At 41.2% G+C, this 20,834-nt stretch overlaps 1 protein-coding gene across 5 annotated transcripts in view; it reads left to right on the top strand.

Annotated features, from left to right (window-relative positions):
- LOC140479789 (cytosolic phospholipase A2-like) overlaps nucleotides 1-20,834 on the top strand; it is a 141,234-nt gene that overhangs the window by 99,954 nt on the left and 20,446 nt on the right. For all 5 annotated transcript variants that reach the window (XM_072573954.1, XM_072573956.1, XM_072573955.1 and 2 more), the window contains 2 exons: nucleotides 15,673-15,741; nucleotides 17,223-17,465. In XM_072573954.1, the coding sequence (XP_072430055.1) occupies nucleotides 15,673-15,741; nucleotides 17,223-17,465 (312 nt within the window). The remainder of the gene's footprint in view (nucleotides 1-15,672; nucleotides 15,742-17,222; nucleotides 17,466-20,834) is intronic.

Here is a 20,834-nt window from a genome sequence, read left to right as displayed (position 1 = left end):
CCAAGTGCGGCCGCACCAGAGTTTTGTACAGCTGCAGCATGACCTTGTGGCTCTGAAACTCCTCTACTAATTAAAGCTAACACACTATATGCCTTCTTAACAATGCAGGACATGACCTGGGGGGTGTGGAGTGGGGAATAAACAAGGAGGGGCACATTCACATTCTAAGATGGTTAAACCTGATGTTGAGTTCTGAAGGCTGTCGGTGAAAGACGGGGCATTGTTCTTTCATTTTGTTGAGATGCCTCTGGAGCACTGCAGCAAGCCTGAGACTGAAATGTTAGCATGGGGGTCGAGTTGTGTGTTGAAGTTGTAGGCACTGGAAGCTTGGGGTCATCTTTACGGATAGGGAAAGGTGTTCAACAAAGTGGTCACGCAAACTGGAGAATGTCTCCACACTATAGACAAGATCACATTGTGAAGACAGTTAACTAGATTGAATAAGTTGCTTGCTTCATCTGCAAGATGTGTCTGAGGCCTTTGCTAGTGAGGAGGGAGGAGGGAAATGAGCAAGTGTTCCACCTTCTACAGGGGAAGGTGCAGGGGAAGGTGCTATGGAGGTATGAAAAGATGTTGGAAACGGAGGAGAAGAGCATGATGGTATCCAGGAGAGAATGGTCCCTGGAATACCTGGAATACTAATGAAGGATGGGAGGGGAATATCTGCCAGCTGGTGGCACCCCACTGGAGCTGGTCAGAGGTGATGATCCTTTTGACTCAGAGATGAGAAAAGTGAGAACTAAGGATACCCCATCGTTCCTGTGAAAAGGAATGGAAGGAGTGAGGGCAGGAAATGGTTCGGACACTGTTGACCACGGTAGCGCGGAATCCTTGATAGAGGAAACCATTGGACATATCTTAGACTGCCTTGTGGAAGTTGGCATCATCAGTATAGATGCAGCAGAGACAGAGGAACTGGCATAATGGGATGAAGGCCTTTACAGGAAGCAGGCTATGAGGATGTACAGACCAGGTAACTGTGGGAGTTGGTGGGTTTGCAGTACCAATTGATGTCATCGATGTACTGGAAAAGGAGTTGTGAGTGGGGGGCCAGAGTAGGACTGAACAACGGAATGTTCCACATACCTCACAAAGAGACAAGCACAACTGGAGCCTATGCAGGTACCCTTGGCAACCCCTTTGACCTGAAGAAAGTGAGAGGAGTTAAAAGAGAAGTTGTTCAGTGTGAGAACAAGCTCAGCCAGGCAGAGGAGGCTGGTGGAGGATGGAGTTGATTCAGAACTTCTTTCCATTCTGATGGGGGGGACTGATAACGGGATTGCACATCCACAGTCAAGAAGAGTCAGCTGGAGCCCACAAACTGGAAATTCCAAGACTGATGTAAAGTGTCCAAAAAATGATGAACGTAAGTGGGGAGGGACAGAACTAGACGGGACTGTTTATTTTACATCTTAAAAAGTAGAATTGATACTTCTAATAATAAATGTTAACTGGTTAACTTGGATCATTTACTTGATTTTAGTGCAGCAAGATGTTGCAAACCTTTCGTTTGTAATATGAGTTATCCCATCACACAAGACTTCCCAGTTGCTTCACACATAATGGAATGTGTTTGAAATGTAGTCACTTCTGTTATGTAGCTGAGGTAATGAAAAGCCCTGTGTTATTTCCCATCTAGAGACTTATAAACAGTGACGCACATCGTTTATCTGCATCAGAGACAGCACTCATTAATTTATAATGTCAATTTATGGACAGTTTCCTGTCTGGGGAAATCCAAGTTTTATCAGTTCAGCATGTGAAATTACACAGGGTCCTCCAGTAAGGAAACATCCAAATTCCCAAGTTGGAATTAAGTTTTCATACTTTCTGCAATTTTATAAGCTCGCAACTTACAAAAAGAAAACATTGTTATATTTTCAGATTGAGTGAATGAATTGCCCTGTGGTATTCTCCAAGGTTTGAGTACCAATCGAGAGTCTGTGTTGAGTCCGACAATATCAACTCAGGCTTGTGAAAGGGCTGCTCAAAAGTATCCTTAGTATCCCTGGAATGAAAAGGAGAGAAATCAGTCAAAGGCTGCCATTTTTTGTGCCATTAGTGATTCATGTTGAATAATGTATTTCATGTGGAGTTTCAATGAGGACACTTGACTGAATAGGCAGGAGTTAAAAGAGATCAGAATAGTATGTGGCGTGATTGTAGTTTTTGAATTTTTTTGGACTCCATTGCAGTATCTATCTTGAGTATTTTTGTGGGATTACCAAATAAGGTATTCACCCCCATTTATCAAGTGAGATCAAATGACCAAGCACTGAATAGCTTTTTGCTGAACTTTTAGTTCTGTTTGTGTTTGACATGTTAGCACAAGATACTACAATGGGACATTATTTTACTTCAGGATCTTGTGTCAGTGGTGTTCACTATTTTCCACCCCATAGGCCACATTTCTGAGAATGCTTTCTAGTATTGCTGAAATACCTACTAACTACTCCGTTTCTGATCATTCTGATATAACCAGTGTCATGAGAAAGGTCAATTCACTGATGAAACTGTACACACCACACTATCCCACTGAACCAAACTTTTCTCCTTTTAAACAGCTGATTTCACCCACTAATTCTCATACTAATACTTAGTTGAGAGGATTTATTTTAAAAATAAAATTGCCTGAGTGTCTTTCCATAAAGCAGCTGAGCATGAAGATTAAAAGAAAGTAAACCCCAGAACAGAGATGCTGAAAGATTGAGTTAACATTAAAAACATGAAATACTAACAGATATGAAGGGGCAATCTTTAATTATAACAGGGTTTTCATTTTTTGAAAAATCCATGTTCCAGTTACTACATAGATTGCCTGTATTTTTTGAGACAAAAAGGCCCTGATTTCACAGTAAGCACTTAAGTGCTGGCCCGCGCCTGCTAAAAAAGCAGCGAATAAAAGTCCTGGGCGTGGATATACCCTTTCCAAATTTCAGTCTGAATCTGGTGCTAAATCAAGGAGGTCACTAGACATCCAGCAGGTGATCTCATCTGGCAGTATTTCAGCAAGGCAGGAAATCACTGCATTTTTCAATTTCATTAACTTTTACAAAGAGTGAAATGAGTGGTAATGGCACATGGAATTGTATTGAAGCTGAAATATCATTTATGTTCTTTTTTGAAAACCCTAAAAATCATAGTGGAGAAATTCAATACTTTTTCAAAGATGAAATGCATTTTTTACGAGTGGTGTGGTATTTGGCAAATATTATGTTCTATGTATGTCATTATCATCCCAGTAACAACTCATTCAACATGTAACCTTTTCAAAGGGTTTCACAGTAAGACTAATAACATAAAAGGAAATCCTCATCAATTTAGTTGTTTCTATTTGATTGCAGTCTCACAGGGGGAGGGAGTGACTGAAACAACATACTGTGGAGTCATTAAATCACTGACAACTTCTGGATTTCTGTGTTTTTCTGCACATGTTGGTATCAGCTTCAGTTGAGTATTGACAGCCATGCTGCACATTTCGCCATCATTCCTAATTTATATTCTGAGTCAGTAAATTGTGCTTTCCTCCACTAGGTGCGTATCCAAGTACTGTACTTAAGAAGTGGTAACAGTCACAGAAGCAGGGTCAGTGATTACACAGAATAAGGAACAAAAATTCTCTTCCCAGATGTCCTTTTAACCACTTTAAATAGCCTGCAATAATGTAATGGTATTGCTGACATACCCACTGTCCCTGGTGTTATGATCCCAGTTATGAGAATATTGGACAGGGTGTATGTTTTGATCTGTTTCAATAGACTACATTCTTGTGGAAGAACAGGGGTGAGAAAAATGAACAGCAGAATTCCAGGGTTGAATTGAAATGTTATTGTAAAATGTCTTTGTTATACAAAAATCAACAAAACATACAATAAATAATGACTAGATATTGAACAAGTAAGGTACTGATTCTGAACCATACATACATAGAGAGAGAGCTTAGAGTCTAACATTTAGGATTGATATGAAGTAAATAAGGGTTAACAAAAAACTCTGGTCAAACACCCCACAGACTATACTTCAAATGGCTAATGGAGTTAAAACAGATCCTACTATGATGTTTGTGACAGTGTGGGTTGCCAAATCTCATTTAAAAGATTTTTCATCTTTACAAAGGACTGTACGGATTTACTGTCAAAGATCCATCTTTCTAACTCCTTCAAAGGACTCCCTGATTTGGATTGGCTGAACAATTGCTCTAATCTTTGTAGTTCAGAGTTCTGGTCATGAGACCTTTTCCAAGTGTCTCATTACCAACACAATTACAACCTCCATTAAGCAACAGAACTTGAATTCCTGTTAAGTTCTGATATTTTTTCAGTTGCAGCTTACAGATATCGCATGTGGGCTTCATTCACTCTACTCTCAATTATCCAACATTATCAATGCCTACAAGAACTTCTTCTTAGAAACCCCAACCTTTTACCACATCATGGAGCCACCATTTCTGGGAACTGTTCTGAGACCTAATAGCAACTTGTGATGCCTCAAACCAGTTCTTGTTCCAGCACACTCCTAGCCACAAACTGTAATGAACCTCTCTCAGCAAATGCAAACACAAATAAATTGAAACCAGTGAGCCTACTTAAGTTCCATCTATCTCTGAGACAGGGTGGCATGGTGGCTCAGTGGATAGCACAAGTGCCTTGTGGTGCCATGGTCGTGGGTTTAATTCCAGCCTCAGGTGACTGTGTGGAGTTTGCACGTTCTCCCTGTGTCTGTGTGGGTTCTCCGGTTTCCTCCTACAGTCCACAGATATGCAGGCTAGGTAGATTGGCTGTGGTAAATTGTCCATAGTGTTCAGGGATATTGGGTGGATAATAAGAAATGCAGGGTTACAGGGATAGGGTGGGGGGGTCTGTCTGTCTGGGTGAAATATTCAATGGGCTGACTGGCCTGCTTCCACACTGAAGGGATGCTATGAATATAGCCTAGTCTGGGCTGCCCTTAACGTGACTTTAGTGTTTAGTGTCCATCATTTACAATGTATTCTTTGATCTGCTGAAGTAAATGGGTTTTACAGCTTTTATTCAACTATAGCTGTAATTGTCAAAATAATTTATTCTGACTAAATTGAACAAGCATGAGTAACCTTCTGAACTGCCACTTAATGCAATATTCTGGCAATCCCCAAATCCCTTCATTTTAATTAGCTTACCATCCTAGCTCTTAATGATTTCATGATTGTTTAAATGCATTTATCCCATTTTCTCCTGATAAATTCTTAACTCTTAAAACTGAAAACTGGACACAAAGACACATGAAACACAATCTAGGATTTCACAACACTGGCCAGTGGAAGGGTTTATATGACCTCAGCAAGCCAGGGAGGACATTTATACATACATGCTTGAAAATCAGAACAGAAACCAACACAGAACTGACCGTTTGGATCGCGTCAAATGTCTCCCTTTTTAATCGTCATATTACTATAGTAATGTCTACCCCTTTGTTAATTTACCCTGTGCGATTACATTCGATGCTATGCATCAGCTGGTAGCTCCATTTTCACTGTGTTGTTTAATGACTCCACCCCAGTGTAGACACATATCCCTCAGGAAGCTAAGCAATCTGAACCCACTCAGTCTGCCAGTATGTTGACTGCTTCTGTACAATTTCTAATTTGGAACTGCCAGATATTGTGTGTAATTACAAAAGACAACTGATGTGAGTCATGCTTTGCAACAAAGTGACACTTAAATTACTGAAAAGCTGAAATGATGAAAAGCCAGCACAAATTCCAGGAGATTGATTTTTGTATATGTTTAGATTTAGTTTCTGGAGTCTCAGCTTCCCTGATCAGGGCTTGGTCACATCTTGCGTCATTTTCCACTGTGAACTATTGGAAGTTGCTCGTACTTTTAACTAGTTTGCCTGCAATGCATGTATATGGGCCTTGCAATGTCAAAAGAAGTCTTTTTAGATTACTGGATGAAATCCAGTCTACAATCAAGTAGTGACGAATCAATTTAAATGAAACATGGTTCCATACATCTCTGTGGGAGGTGTAATGCAAATAGTTCTGACAGCCTTTGAAATAAAGCAGGCAACTATAACAGCAACTTACTGTTTAAGCTACATGTAGTTGGTTTCTAGTTATAGATGCCTGTTACAATGTTTGACAGTTATGGTCAAAATGGTTTAATATGCAGCATCACCAGTTGCTCCCATTAGTGGATCCCATTTCCCCTATTATCAGGAATTTACCTCTTCTATCCAAGTTCTAATCTAATGATAGTCTGACCCAGGAGACTCCAATGCTGAAACTCTTGTCAAATGGACTAGATATTCGTCAATCATCTGAAATGTAGACAGATTTACTTCTTTGTGAGTGAGGAAAAACGTAAATCAAAAATCAGTCGTTGATAAGTGAATGAGCAGAGTGGCATTTAGAGTAAATTATCTGGTACGGGCTGAAAATGTGTTGCTGGAAAAGCGCAGCAGGTCAGGCAGCATCCAAGGAACAGGAGAATCGACGTTTTGGGCATAAGTCCTTCTTCAGGAATCATAAGCCCTGAAGAAGGGCTTATGCCCGAAACATCGATTCTCCTGTTCCTTGGATACTGCCTGACCTGCTGCACTTTTCCAGCAACACATTTTCAGCTCTGATCTCCAGCATCTGCAGTCCTCACTTTCTCCTCTAAATTATCTGGTACCTTTGCTTTAATTCATATCACTCCAAATTCAAGAAGCAGTATCAAAGCAAGTCATACTTCTGTTTAGAAGCCAAGGGGAACTCTCCTGGCTAGCTGTTTATCCATTCCTGTTCAGTTAGTTATTGACAGATATTTGCACCATTCTTGTAACCTCCTTCTACATCTCTTCTAAAATGGAGCTCGAACTTGAATTCCCATCTTTGCCTTTTGTTGTTGAGCAGGAGTCAGCTCTGACTGACTCAATACTCACTGTTCAATGGAGTCACCAGGCTATTGCTCTCTGGGTGCAATCTCTAGAAACTACTCACTTATTCTTATTGGAAAGTTTATGGCATTATCCAATCTGTCCAAGTTATGGCAGACAATCAAGAGACCCCTCCAAGACAGTTATTCCAACATTTATTCTTTTACACGTGGAATGAATGTGGAGAAGTGCTGATGAGCACTGGTGCAGTGAACACTTCAGAGCTTTCTCCTTTAGGCCTAACAAGAAAGTTTTAGGTGGCCCCTGCCCCAAGGGCTCTTCCAAAACCTCCTCAAGACCCTCCTTGGTGCACCACCTACTGTTTCATTGCCTCTGGCCAGCAGCCTCCTCCTCCCTAAAGTGCCATCCTCACCCACTGGCTGCTGCTCAAGCAGAGTTTAAAATCACCCAAACTGGTTCGAAGGTCAGGGTGCCCAGTGGATTGGTGTTTGCTGTTTTCAGGAGCAGGGAGCTAGGAGATAGACTGAGGGATGGCACAATGATTTTGTTTTGGGGTAGACTGGATGATAATTGTTATCAGGTCAGGAGGTAGTACACCAACTTGATGAGAGAAATGGCCGTTCAACATGCTGCCTTATTAATATGTCCCTGACTGTAGACTCCCCTCGGAGTACACATTTTTTCCAGACTGCCAAGCTTCGTCAGGTTGGACAAATGGGACAAAATGCAGGTGTGTTTGTGATGGGGGGGGGGGCGCTCTTTGGCCTCTGTGATCAACATTTCAATTAACCCAATATTCACAACCTTCTGTGGGAGAGAATCCTTCCCAATTTCCTTCCTGAACAGTCCAGCCCTTTTGTTTTGGACTCCAAGCAGAGGAACGAATTTCTGTGTCTCTGATGTATCAAATCATTTTATTATTCAGAAAATGTCAGGTTGATCAACCTTCTAAATTCAACCTTGATACAATTCCAAACCCAACATCAACCTGTCCTTGAGGTTTAACATTTTAAAACCTCAGATGAATCTGGAGAATTGCTGACAAGGCATGCACTGCCCTCCATTGCACCACACTGCTGCAGATGGGCCATGACTAGTCCTCTGTCTAACTGAAGCATCACTTCCCCAAGTTAAAATTCCAAGCTGTTGAGATAAAAAAAAGGGAACATTCCATCAACCATTTTTATCCTTTTTATAAACAACTTGTCATGTAGGGAATGGAGAAATAAATATGCCAGAAATACTTCTGTCATTTTATAAAGAATCTCTCAAAGTCGAGGCAATGAAATGTGCTAAATTGTGCAAAACTAGAATGGTAGAGTATTATTTAGCTGGTGATTGATTGGGAGGTTTGGATGCACAAAAAGAACAAGGTCTTCTTGTAGACCAGTCACTGTGCAATTGTGCAAATCAACAAGCAACTAGGAAAGCAAATGTTATATTAATCTCCATTGCAAGAGGATTTCAGTTCAGAGGTAGGGATGTCTTATTGCAGTTTTACAAAACCTTGCTAAAACCACATCTGTAGTATCACAAGAAGTTTTGGTCTCCCTACACAAGAAAGGATGGACTTGCCATAGAGGAAATGCAGTGAATGTTCACGAGACTAATATCTAGAATGGCTGGACCGTGCTGGGAGGAGACATTGGTTTAACTGGGCCTATATTCACTAGAGTTTAGAAAGGTGAGAGGGGTTCTGACTGAAAACATACACCGTTCCAACAGGGCAGATGCAGGTAGGATGTTTTCCCCGGTTGAGTAGTCTAGAACCAGGAGAAACAGTCTCAGGATATGACATAAACCATTGAGCCCTGACATGAGGAAACATTTCTTCACTCGAAGGTTAATGAATCAGTGGTAAAAGCTCTACCACAAGGTTGTGGAGGCCAAGTCAGTAGGTATATTGAGGAAAAAGGGAGTTTATTTTTCAGATTTTAAAGTCAACAAGGGGTATAGGGATATGGCGTGGAAATAAAAGACCAGCCAAGATCGTATTGAAAGGCAGAGCAGTCTGAAAGGGCTGAATGGCCTACTCCTAATGCTAGATTTTATGTTTCTATGGCATCTCGTTGTCTTGTGCTTTAAGGCAATATTGCTGCCTACACATTGAGAGTGCAGTCTGGATTGTCTTGGGCTTTAGTATCTGCACATTAACTTCCCCTGACGTTGATGGCTCCTCACCATTAAGTTTTTATTTATCCATTCATGAGATGAAGGCATCTGTGACTGAATCAGCATTTATTGTCCGTCCATAATTGCCCAGAGGGCAGTTTAACAGTCAACGAGGTAAAACAGTCAACGAGTTTAACAGTCAATCCCATTATTGTGTGTCTGGAATCACTTGTAGGCCAGACCAGATAGTGATGGCAGTTTCCTTCCCCAAAGGACATTAGTGAACCAGATGGGGTTGTCAGACAATTGACAATGGATTCGTGGTCATCATTAGATTCTAGTTCAAGATTTTTAAAATTGGAAACTAAATCAAATTCCACGATCTACCATGATTTGAACCTAAGTTCCCTGGATTAATAGTCAAACGATAAAAACAATGACTGCAGATGCTGGAAACCAGATTCTGGACTAGTGGTGCTGGAAGAGCATAGCAGTTCAGGCAGCATCCAAGTAGCTTCGAAATCGACGTTTCGGGCAAAAGCCCTTCATCAGGAATAAAGGCAGTGAGCCTGAAGCGTGGAGAGATAAGCTAGAAGAGGGTGGGAGTGGAGAGAAAGTAGCATAGAGTACAATGGGTGAGTGGGGGAGGGGATGAAGGTGATAGGTCAGGGAGGAGACGGTGGAGTGGATAGGTGGAAAAGGAGATAGGCAGGTAGGACAAGTCCGGACAAGTCATGGGGACAGTGCTGAGCTGGAAGTTTGGAACTAGGGTGAGGTGGGGGATGGGGAAATGAGGAAACTGTTGAAGTCCACATTGATGCCCTGGGGTTGAAGTGTTCCGAGGCGGAAGATGAGGCGTTCTTCCTCCAGGCGTCTGGTGGTAAGGGAGCGGCGGTCCTCGGCAGAGTGGGAGGGGGAGTTGAAATGTTGGGCCATGGGGCGGTGTGGTTAATTGGTGCGGGTGTCCTGGAGATGTTCCCTAAAGCGCTCTGCTAGGAGGCGCCCAGTGTCCCCAATCGGATACCGCATCGGGAGCAACGGATACAATAAATGATATTAGTGGATGTGCAAGTAAAACTTTGATGGATGTGGAAGGCTCCTTTAGGGCCTTGGATAGAGGTGAGGGAGGAGGTGTGGGTGCAGGTTTTACAGTTCCTGCGGTGGCAGGGGAAAGTGCCAGGATTGGAGGGTGGGTTGTTTGGGGGCGTGGACCTGACCAGGTAGTCGCGGAGGGAACAGTCTTTGCGGAAGGTGGAAAAGGGTGGGGAGGGAAATATATTCCTGGTGGTGGGGTCTGTTTGGAGGTGGCGGAAATGTCGGCGGATGATTTGGTTTATGCGAAGGTTTGTAGGGTGTAAGGTGAGCACCAGGGGCGTTCTGTCCTTGTTACGGTTGGAGGGGTGGGGTTTGAGGGCAGAGGTGCGGGATGTAGACGAGATGCGTTGGAGGGCATCTTTAACCACGTGGAAGGGCTTTATGGTGGCAAAATTAAAATGACTGAAGAAACAAGTGGTGATGTATTCTTGTTGTGCATGATATTATGCACTTGGTGACAACCCGTTAAATCTAACTCGAAGGTGATTGTTCATGGCTCCAGTGATCCACAACTCCACAGCATTTCTAATGTAGGCCCGAGGCAGAATCCATGGACTCAGAGGCCTCACGAAGGAGGCCATCTGGTGTGTTCTGTGGTGGAACTGATCCTCCTGGGAGCAGATCCGGCAGAAGCGGAGGAATTGGGAATACAGGATGGCATTTTTGCAAAAGGTATGGTGGGAAGAGGTGTAATCCAGGTAGCTGTGGGAGTCGGAGGGTTTGTAAAAAATGTCAGTGTCAGGTCGGTCGTCATTAATGGAGATGGAGAGGTCCAGGAAGGGGAGGGAGGTGTCAGAGATGGTCCAGGTAAATTTAAGGTCAGGGTGGAATGTGTTGGTGAAGTTGATGAATTGGTCAACCTCCTCGCGGGAGCACGAGGTGGCGCCAATGCAGTCATCAATGTAGCTGAGGAAGAGGTGGGGAGTGGTGCCGGTGTAATTACGGAAGATCAACTGCTCTATGTAGCCAACAAAGAGACAGGCATAGCTGGGGCCCATACGTGTGCCCATGGCTACCCCTTTGGTCTGGAGGAAGTGGGAGGATTCAAAGGAGAAATTGTTAAGGGTGAGGACCAGTTCGGCCAAACGAATGAGAGTGTCGGTGGAAGGGTACTGTTGGGGACGTCTGGAGAGGAAATAACAGAGGGCTTGGAGGCCCTGGTCATGGGGATGGAGGTGTAGAGGGATTGGATATCCATGGTGATTGCAGGCACTGAGGAAGCAAATGTGGCCATTGTTTCCCCAAAAGTATAGGATTGCTTTATTTGCATAGGTTATCAAATTCAGCTGTTTATTGTGCTGTCTGAGACTTCCCTTTTCACGCACTCAATCTAGACTGGTGTAATTTCTGTTATTGATATCAGGGTCCTGTGATTGACATGAATCTCATCATTCCACAGACATGACCATTCCAAACAGAACAGAAACCAAATTCTGGAGGAATCTCAAAATCTATTTTGGAGGCACCACTCTCATTAAATATAAATTAACTAGTCTGTGTGTTTGTAGAGATCCAGAATGTTCCTACAATCTGACTGAAATTATCTTGTGACTGACTAGCATTGTCTCTTTGGTGAATTTCAATTCAGAAACAAAACACAAAATTAGTATTTTTGGTTAAGATTTAAAAGTTAGTTTTTATTGTAAAAGTTTGACCCGAATGGAGTCTGAAGTATATTATTTAACAAGCAAAGTTGCCTCTGAGTCCATGGATTCTGCCTCGGGCCTACATTAGAAACGCTGTGGAGTTGTGGTTCACTGGAGTCATGAACAATCACCTTAGAGTTAGGTTTAACTGGTTGTCACCAAGTGCATAATATCATGCCCAACAAGAATACATTACCACTTGTTTCCTCAGTCATTTTAATTTTGCCACCATAAAGGCTGCAAACCTATATGGACCTTTGTGTAGGTTTTGTTCGCTGTATGACCATGCTGCCGGTACAACCTTGTGGTAGCAATATTTACATGAGATTGATAGCAGTCTTGTAAAAAACACTTTGAGGTAGCAACAGAGTGAATTTGCTACGAAGGGAATAGATGTGGAAGTTATTCACAAAAAAAATGTAAAACAAGAAGTTTCATTCACAATGATGCAGGTTGTAAAAGGAGGGCCTGACAATGAGTTGAGGAAGGGCAGAAGATTGTTGATAAAAGCTGCAGAAGTTTGTGTGACTCAGAAAGAAATGTTGCAATCTCTCTAATCATGAGAAGCAATCTAATTCAAACAGGAAGCTTGGCCAATGTAAATCTGGTGTTAACATCAGCACGTATGATCGTTCATGCACCACATCTGAATCAGCTTCTACTTTGCCTACAGAGAAAAAAAAAACTTGGCAACTTATGTGATGCTTGTTCATTTCTTCCAGGTTTCAGTATTGCCATTGGATCAAACATTTAATGGATAATGTGCAACATAAACTGCTTCTCACTATAGGGTCTGTTCTTCAAACTGCCTCTCTCTTCTTTGCTTAACTTACATTGCGGATCTCACTAATTCACCGTGCTGAATCATAGCCCTACACAGCAGTCATTCTGTGAATTTCAATTGAAAAGCTCTGTTTTTGGATTTGCAAAGCACAGAAGTTATTTATCATGGTATTAAAATGATAATAGCATCTTCTCATTTCAAGCAACAAGCATCAGTAACCAGCATTCAGGTACACATGTGGTTCAACCCAAAGCAGAGTTCCATTCCAATCCACCCAGCAACGTACCTCTACTTCAACTTCAATCTACTATAACTGAGCAGAGTGCCATTTCCTCCTGCAGAATAAAAACAGTTTTATTGGTGTTGTGATCATAGGCCCCATCCACCAAAAGTGCACAGGAAATTGATCCCAAAAATACAAGTCAGATTTTAATGGAATTCCACCAATTCAGTCAAAGTCGTTAAAATATTGTATCCTCTACAGAGAGCATAATCGCTTTTACTTCCATGTTGATGAAGTCACTAGCAGCACGGAACTATTGATCTCATTTGTAACCTATTTCAAGTGAGGGTAAGGATACATACAAAAGTTTTTTTTTCCCCACAGTCTCTCTCTGATCAAAGCTATCTATTTCTGGGCAATCTCAAAATGAGATGGTTTGTCTGTCATGCATCGAGAACAGGAACAATGTGTTGGTTCAGTTTGATGCTGCAATTCATAATGTTGCTGAAGAGTTTCTCAGACCAGAAAAACAAGAGCAAGAATAGACTGTACTGTCCTTCGAGACAATTACTGCTAGTTCAAGTTCCTTTTCCTACCTGTTCTCCATATTCCTTTTTTTTTTGAGAACCTATAAATCTGACCATTCCAGCCTTAATGTTGGAGCTTCTACAAGTCTCTGCAGTGCAGAATTCCAAAGTTTCACAATGCTGGAAATTTTCTGCTCGTATCATACCAAATGATCAACTCTTTATGTTGAAACTGCAGCATGTGGCACCATCATATCAGATTGTGCTCATCGAAACAGCTAATTTTCACACCAGAAGTATCATTCCCTTTTTACCCCCAGTTTTTCTTGTAGGGGCTGCCTTTTGCATGCAATGTCATCAATGCCTCACCCAAGTCACCATTTTTTTAAATTTCAAAAATGTACTTTATTCCTGAAACATTCATCTATAAGTACGTGCAGTGGTTGTCAGTCAGTTCTGTACAGACTTTACAGAGAAAGTAACCAACCAAACATTGAAATTTTGAATTTTCTCACTGCTTCTCTGCAGTTGCAAAACAAAATTATGCAGGAAACTATCTATATTCATTTTGAGATAATGAGGGTGCCCATTATTAATGTGTGGACTGAGTAGGGGCCTTCATCTCTAGCAGGGTAGTAGTCCTTAGCTGGCTTCTCTTAAACTCTAGGTTTCTGCTGGAGCCACAGCTCATCTGAAACCTGGAACTTGCACGGGTCAGTTGCATTTGGGCTGAAGGATCTAAAATCATGGAGGTTCATAGAAGTCCTACAGTGTGGAAGCAGGCTGTTTGGCCCACCGAGTCCACACTAACCCTCCAAAGAGAATCCCACCCTCTCACTCTCATTGTAAATGGGGAACATTTGAAAAGCAAAGCCAGACGTGAAAAGGAATGCAGAGGAAGTTATAGAACAGGCCCTCAGTGAAAATTTAAGACTTCAGTGTGAGCCAGAAAACAAACAAGTAGACAGAAAGAAAAGAAAACTAAAAGGCTAGTAATAGTCTGCTAACGCTAATTCTAATCCTCCTTCCTACATACAGTTATCCTTTCCCTAAGGAAGCTACAGCATGGTGATAATGTCACTGTACTGATAACCCAGAAACCTAGGTTGAAGTTCCCAGAATGTGCGTTTAACTCCCACCATGGCAGATGATGAAATTTCATCCCATAAAAAATCTGGAACAAAACGCTCGCCCAGTGGTGGCCGTGTCAATGGTTGTAAAAACCCATCTGATTCACGGGTGCCCTTAAGGGAAGGAGATCTGCCTTCCTTATCTAGTCTGGATTACATGTGACTCCAGATTCTCAGCACTGTGGTCAACTTTAAACTTTCATTCGGCAATAATGGATGGGCAGTAAATGTTAGCCTAGCCAGCAACACCCACATCATCCTGTGAATGAATTTTAAGAATTATAACTGCTAGACCCTTGACTCTGCCGCCAAGTGCCAAGTATTGCTTGTCATGACTAGGGATCGTGTTTTGGTGAATTTAATATGATATTTTATATCCGTGAATGAATAAATCATATACCTTGCAAAACTGTTCAATCTAAAGGGCAGCACAGTGACAAAATGCTTAGCACTGCCGCCTCACAGCACCAGCGACCCGGGTTCAATTCCAGCCTCAGGCAACTGTCTATGTGGAGTTTGCACATTCTCCCTGTGTCTGTGTGGGCTTTCTCTTAGTGCACTGGTTTCCTCCCACTGTCTAAAGAGGTGCAGGTTGGGTGGATTGACCATGCTAAATTGCTCATCGTGTCCAGGGATGTGCAGGCTGGGTGGGTTTTGTCATGGGAAATATGTGGTTACAGCGATGGGTTAGGTCTGGGGGGGATGTCCTTCAGAGGGTTGGTGTGGACTCAATGGGCCAAATGGTCTGCTTCCACAATGTAGAAATTCTATACATTCTATACTGTAGTTGTTTATCTTTGTGAAGCATGATGGGGGGAAATGGGCTCTTATTGTTGCTTAAATCAACAAAATGCCATCTGTAATTTCTCACTGTTACTCGACCATGCCAGGCCACAAGGTTGAGCAGAACGTGGAGTGGTGGGCACTAAGCCATCAGCCTGTGTGAGAATTTTCAAACATTTAATCTTTAATTTGGGGCAAAGGTACAACATTAAGTAGTACTCCACACAATTTGAAGATCAATAAGTAAAACAACACTGAATGTTTTGGTATATCTTATGCTTGGGCAGGTATGTAAAGGTTTATCAGCAGTGAGTGTTTTCAACCAAGATGTAATCCTGTTGCTGAGATGTCATTATTGACATCATTATTCCCAAGTTAAGCTTTTATTCTTGAACAGAATTCATGTATGGTCCAAGGACCTTAGACACTCATTATAAAATAATTTGAACGAATCATCTGTCTCAAGCTATAGTTAACTTCCCTTAACCTTTTTTGACTGTTTCCATTACAGCACAAATTCAAGCCAAGCATTTAATAGGAAACGACAGCTCCGATAGTGATGATGAATCCCAAGCCAAAGGTAAGAGTAAAAGTGTGAAGTCATCCTACTGTTGTATCCTGTTTGTATTTAAAGGAAAAGGACCATTCCAAATAAAAAAAAGTGCTCTGCCCCCCTGAGAGATAAGGATGTGCTACTTTATCCAAGTAAGATCATTGCTCCTGTGGATTGGATATTGGGAATTTTGATGGGTTGGGAAACACTGGTATGAGGCAGGATCCAGAGAATTTATATGACGCAGCACTCGGAGAAAATTGAAAGGATTTACAGACACTGAATGAGAAGGGCTTGAATATTGAGGAAGATGAAGGATATTATAATTGATAATGTCTGTATGAAGAAAAGACCAGCAATTGCTAAAATATTTATGAAATGTGACAGCAGGATTTCTGCAGTTGCTGAGCACTAGCCTGTTTGCTTCATGAATGGTGAGCTAGCAAATGTATTTCTGAGGATCACACTAAACAATTATCCTTTTGTTTCATTAATCTGTTTGGAAATGTCATGACACACCTCTGTTGCAGCTGTGACTTGAACCTAGACCTTCTGACCCAGAGGTGGGGACATTACCAATGTACCACAATGATCTTGTATGATCATTCTTTATATGCTGAGACTGGGGAGAGAAAATAATAAAAATGATGAAATATACAGTTATCTCGAGCTGTTGCTGTCAAAGGTGCCACTCAGATACCGTGCCAGGAAATCACACTGTCATCAGGATGCAGAAAAGTACTTCCCACAATACTCAGTTTACTGGACTCCATCTGCGTCAATTCTGCTGATAACAACAGTTATTAAATTAATTTGCAATTCCCAAGTCTTGTAAATTCTGGTATTTACTCGGAATGCTTTCTTATGACCATCACATCCAGCATCACTGAAAGTATGGATTCACTAGGGCTTTCTGTTCCCAGTGGCAACCCAGTAATCCTTGCTGGAAATCTGTAAACACAGCTCATTGATATGCAATCATGCCCCAGTTCTATTACCATTCATGAAGATACTAGCCAACACTCGAGCTGGGGCTTTGGAGAAACTGAGCCATAAATGTTGTTACAATTTGAGAAATGGTTTCAGATTGTTTAAATGTTAAGAGTGGAGAAGGCCCGAGCTAATCTCTGCTTGCCAGCTTTCTGTTTAATAATAATGTGCACCAACAGGCTAGACATTTCTCTGATTAGAAAGAGGTTTTTTTTTATAAAACTCCAAATCCATTTTGCACCAATTAGTTATACATTAGCAATATCAGGCTGAAGTGATGCCATACTGACTGCTGTTAATGATCCATCTCCAACTCCAGCTCAGGTACCTTCAGACTTTAATTACTGGTCCAGTTTCTATCGATACACAGTTCAAATCCTTTGTGTAATGATAATATTGGATTATAAATATAAAACACTGATTGATTGTTTTGTGAATCAGTGGAGTACTGAGGATGAAACGCACTCGTTCAAATTCCAGTGTTGATAATGAACAGAAATGTGCTTTCACTGTGACAGAGGACAGAATCGGTAGTGAAGCAGCTGATATGGAAGAGGAGATCCAGAGAAATAACCAGGACAGCTGGGTACAGAGGATGTTAAAGACTCTGTTCAGCGACACTGCACTCTTCAACACTCGAGAAGGCCGTGCAGGCAAGGTGCATAACTTCATGCTGGGTCTCAACCTAAACACATCATTCCCACTCTCTCCTCTCTGTGACCTCATGATGCAAGAGGAAGATGAAGAAGAAGTTGTCACAGGTTAGTAATTAGACCAAAGGCTTTTTTGTGGACAGCCTGCTTTGTGTTTCGTGTTCAAATCCTGCCACTATGAATGACATATGATTTATTCTGGATTGATCTTCTCTATAAATCACAACCTAAAAAAATGAAACATTCAGCAATATGGACCCCAAGCTCTGGCTGGTGTCCAGCATGTGTTAACATCAATATTATGCAGCTTAGTACCTAATCTAACACTCATAACATATTAACATAACATGGACTAGTATGCAGATTAACACCACATCCGTTTTACATAAGCTAATACAGTACAGTGTTATGATCTTAGCTGATGATAATACTGGACAAGTCAGATCTGAGTGAAAAATGTTTTTATAAACTTTTATTTTGCAGCTTAATTACTGTGGTCTCTCATGGAACATAGTCATATGAAACTGTTAATGTACTTTTAACAAAAGAATATGAGTTTATTGAACAAAAAAAAAGCCAAATATATACACCCAAGAAAAATTCTATACTATGCAATATAATTTGATATGATCTTCTCATAGACAGCAAAAAAAATCCATTTCCTTTACCCTCACATCCTACAAAGTATCATTCCTATCTTCACTCTTCAAATTCAGTTGATGAATTCATATGCGGTTCCTTGGGCAACTTTCTCCACATTTGCTAAATGTGTATCTCCCCTCTCTCAGAGAGTCATAGAGTCATGCAGCACAAAAATGGACATCTCAGTCCAACTCATCCATGCTGATCAAGTTTCCCAAACTAAACTAGTCCCACTTGTCTACATTTGTCCCATCTCTCTCTAAACCTTTCCTTTTCATGTACCTATCCAAATATCTTTTAAATGTTCTAACTGTGCTACACCTGCTACTTTATCTGGCAGTTCATTCCACGTACAAACCACCCTCTGTGTGAAAAGCTGCCCCTCTGATCCCTTTTAAATCTTTCTTCTCTCACCTTAAAAATTTTGAACTCCCCCACCCTAGGGAAAAGACCTTTGCTTTCAACTTATCTATGCCCTTCATGATTTTATGTACCTCTATAAGGTCACCCTCGACCTCCCACACTCCAATGAAAAAATGTTCGGCCTATCCAGCCTATTTTTATTACTCAAACCCTCCATTCTCAGTAACATTCTGGTAAATAGAGTCATAGAGATGTACAGCATGGAAGCAGACCCTTCGGTCCAACCCGTCCATGCCGACCAGATATCCCAACCCAATCTAGTCCCACCTGCTAGTACCCTGCCCGTATGCCTCCAAACCCTTCCTATTCATATACCCATCCAGATGCCTTTTAAATGTTGCAATTGTACCAGCCTCCACCACATCCTCTGGCAGCTCATTCCATACCCGTACCACCCTCTGTGTGAAAAAGTTGCCCCTTAAGTCTCTTGTATTTTTCACCTCTCACTCTAAACCTATGCTGTCTAGTTCTGGACTCCCCGACCCCAGAGAAAAGACATTGTCTATTTATCCTATCCATGCCCCTCATAATTTTGTAAACCTCCATAAGGTCACCCCCTCAACCTCCGACACTCCAAGTCTGTTAAGCCTATCCCTATAGCGCAAATCCTCCAACCCTGGCAACATCCTTGTAAATCTTTTCTGAACCCTTTCAAGTTTCACAACATCTTTCCAATAGGAAGGAGACGCAATATTCCAACAGTGGCCTAACCAATGACCTGTACAGCCGCAACATGACCTCCCAACAATTTAATAATATCCTTTTTATATGAGAACTGTACACAGTACTCCAGAAGAGGCCTCACCAATGTTCTGTACAATCTTAATATAATGACCCAACTCCCATACAGAGAGGTGCGCACACACACTCATGATAATTCAATGATTTTTCTGAGATTGGCTATTTTGAGGCTACTAAGCCACACATCTGCTGGTATGGATGCTTTCTTCTGAACTCAACTTGCATCTAGATCCTAGCCCCTCTTTCTTTAGGTTGTAAAAACACAACTTAGTATATACTTCACCAATTACCTCAGTAGGGAGTTTGCCGTTTAGCTTAAGTTATATGATTTCTTGGAAAGGCTGTTTGAACTCAAAAGCTTAAAAGGTTCTTCACAGAACTAAAAACTAAAACACCCATTTACCTTACTTTTGAACCAAAGTTTCCAAATAATAATATAAATCTTTATCATTACAGTCTACCATAAATAGCATCAGCATTGCACAGACTGCTCCAAACATTACAACAAATTCCAGCTGCCAAGTTAAAATTTTTCACTCGCTCTCTCTCACTCTCCCTTATCATTCCAGCAGGCACTTTACTTCTGTTCTTTTTTGTGGTTTACAGAGCACTGAAACTACAATATATTGTTCCCAAGCTCAACCAAAATTTGGCATATTAATGACTCGATAATGAAAACCTGTTTTAAAATAATCACTTTATGAACTACTTCATAAATGCCTGTTTAAATAGAAATTGTACAGGAGTTAGAGTTGCAACTTTTGTCACTTGTCAAGGCAAGGATCTCAAATTTAGATTTTACTGCAAATTTCTGATGTTTATTGATAAATTCTATCTTGTGAGACTAGCAGTCTTACAATCACAGATAAACCATGTAGGTCACACTTAAAACATCTGTGATCTTTGTTGTTAAGAGCTACAATAGATTCTAAGTTTTCCCTCTAAGATGGAAACAAGTTCATGTACTTTTCATTGTCACATGGGCCTCTGCATATATTCTAAGCAACCTATTCAGAGTTGTTATTACACACCTCTGGAGCAGGTGGGATTTGATCACAGGGCTCCTGGAAGTCACCCTTGCCCACTTTAAATGTAACTGCCCCTTTGCAAATAATTTGTCCGATCTTGGATGAACCAATCCAAAGTTGACCCAGTAAGTGAAATTTAGTTGTTAATTCTTGGTTTATGTTCATTATTCATTGTACTGGTCATTTTCAAGATGTTTGGTCTAAAGTCCAGGTTTTTTGAAAAAAGAAATGAATTAAATCAATCGCTAAGATATGCATGCTTCCTTTGAGGTAGGTAAAAAGGTAAATGTTTTCAATCAGAATTAACTGAAGTAAGTAAGTTATAAAAAGGTTCCCAAAGTGCCAATACTCCAGAGATGTGTCATAATATTCCTGATGAGGTTGATTTAAAAAATACGCATGTGGACAGGAGTGAGGTCTCTCATGGCACAGTGATAGTGTCCTATCTCTGAGCAGGGAGGCCCAGGTTCAAGTCTGGAAAATATCTATGGACATGAGTGTCAAGATAGTGTGGAACTGCACAAGAATAGCAACTGCAGTGTTTACTCCAAGACTGCAGTGTATAGAGATGTTTAGATTTTAAGGTGGCTAACTTGAATGTTAGAATTTAGCTTGAAAATAATATTTATGTTTGTGTTAGCAT

Source organism: Chiloscyllium punctatum, chromosome 7 (assembly GCF_047496795.1).
Source record: "Chiloscyllium punctatum isolate Juve2018m chromosome 7, sChiPun1.3, whole genome shotgun sequence".
Classification (NCBI taxonomy): Eukaryota; Metazoa; Chordata; class Chondrichthyes; order Orectolobiformes; family Hemiscylliidae; genus Chiloscyllium; species Chiloscyllium punctatum.
The sequence above is the reverse complement of the archived record's forward strand: the minus strand, read 5'-3'. Positions and strand labels throughout refer to the sequence as shown.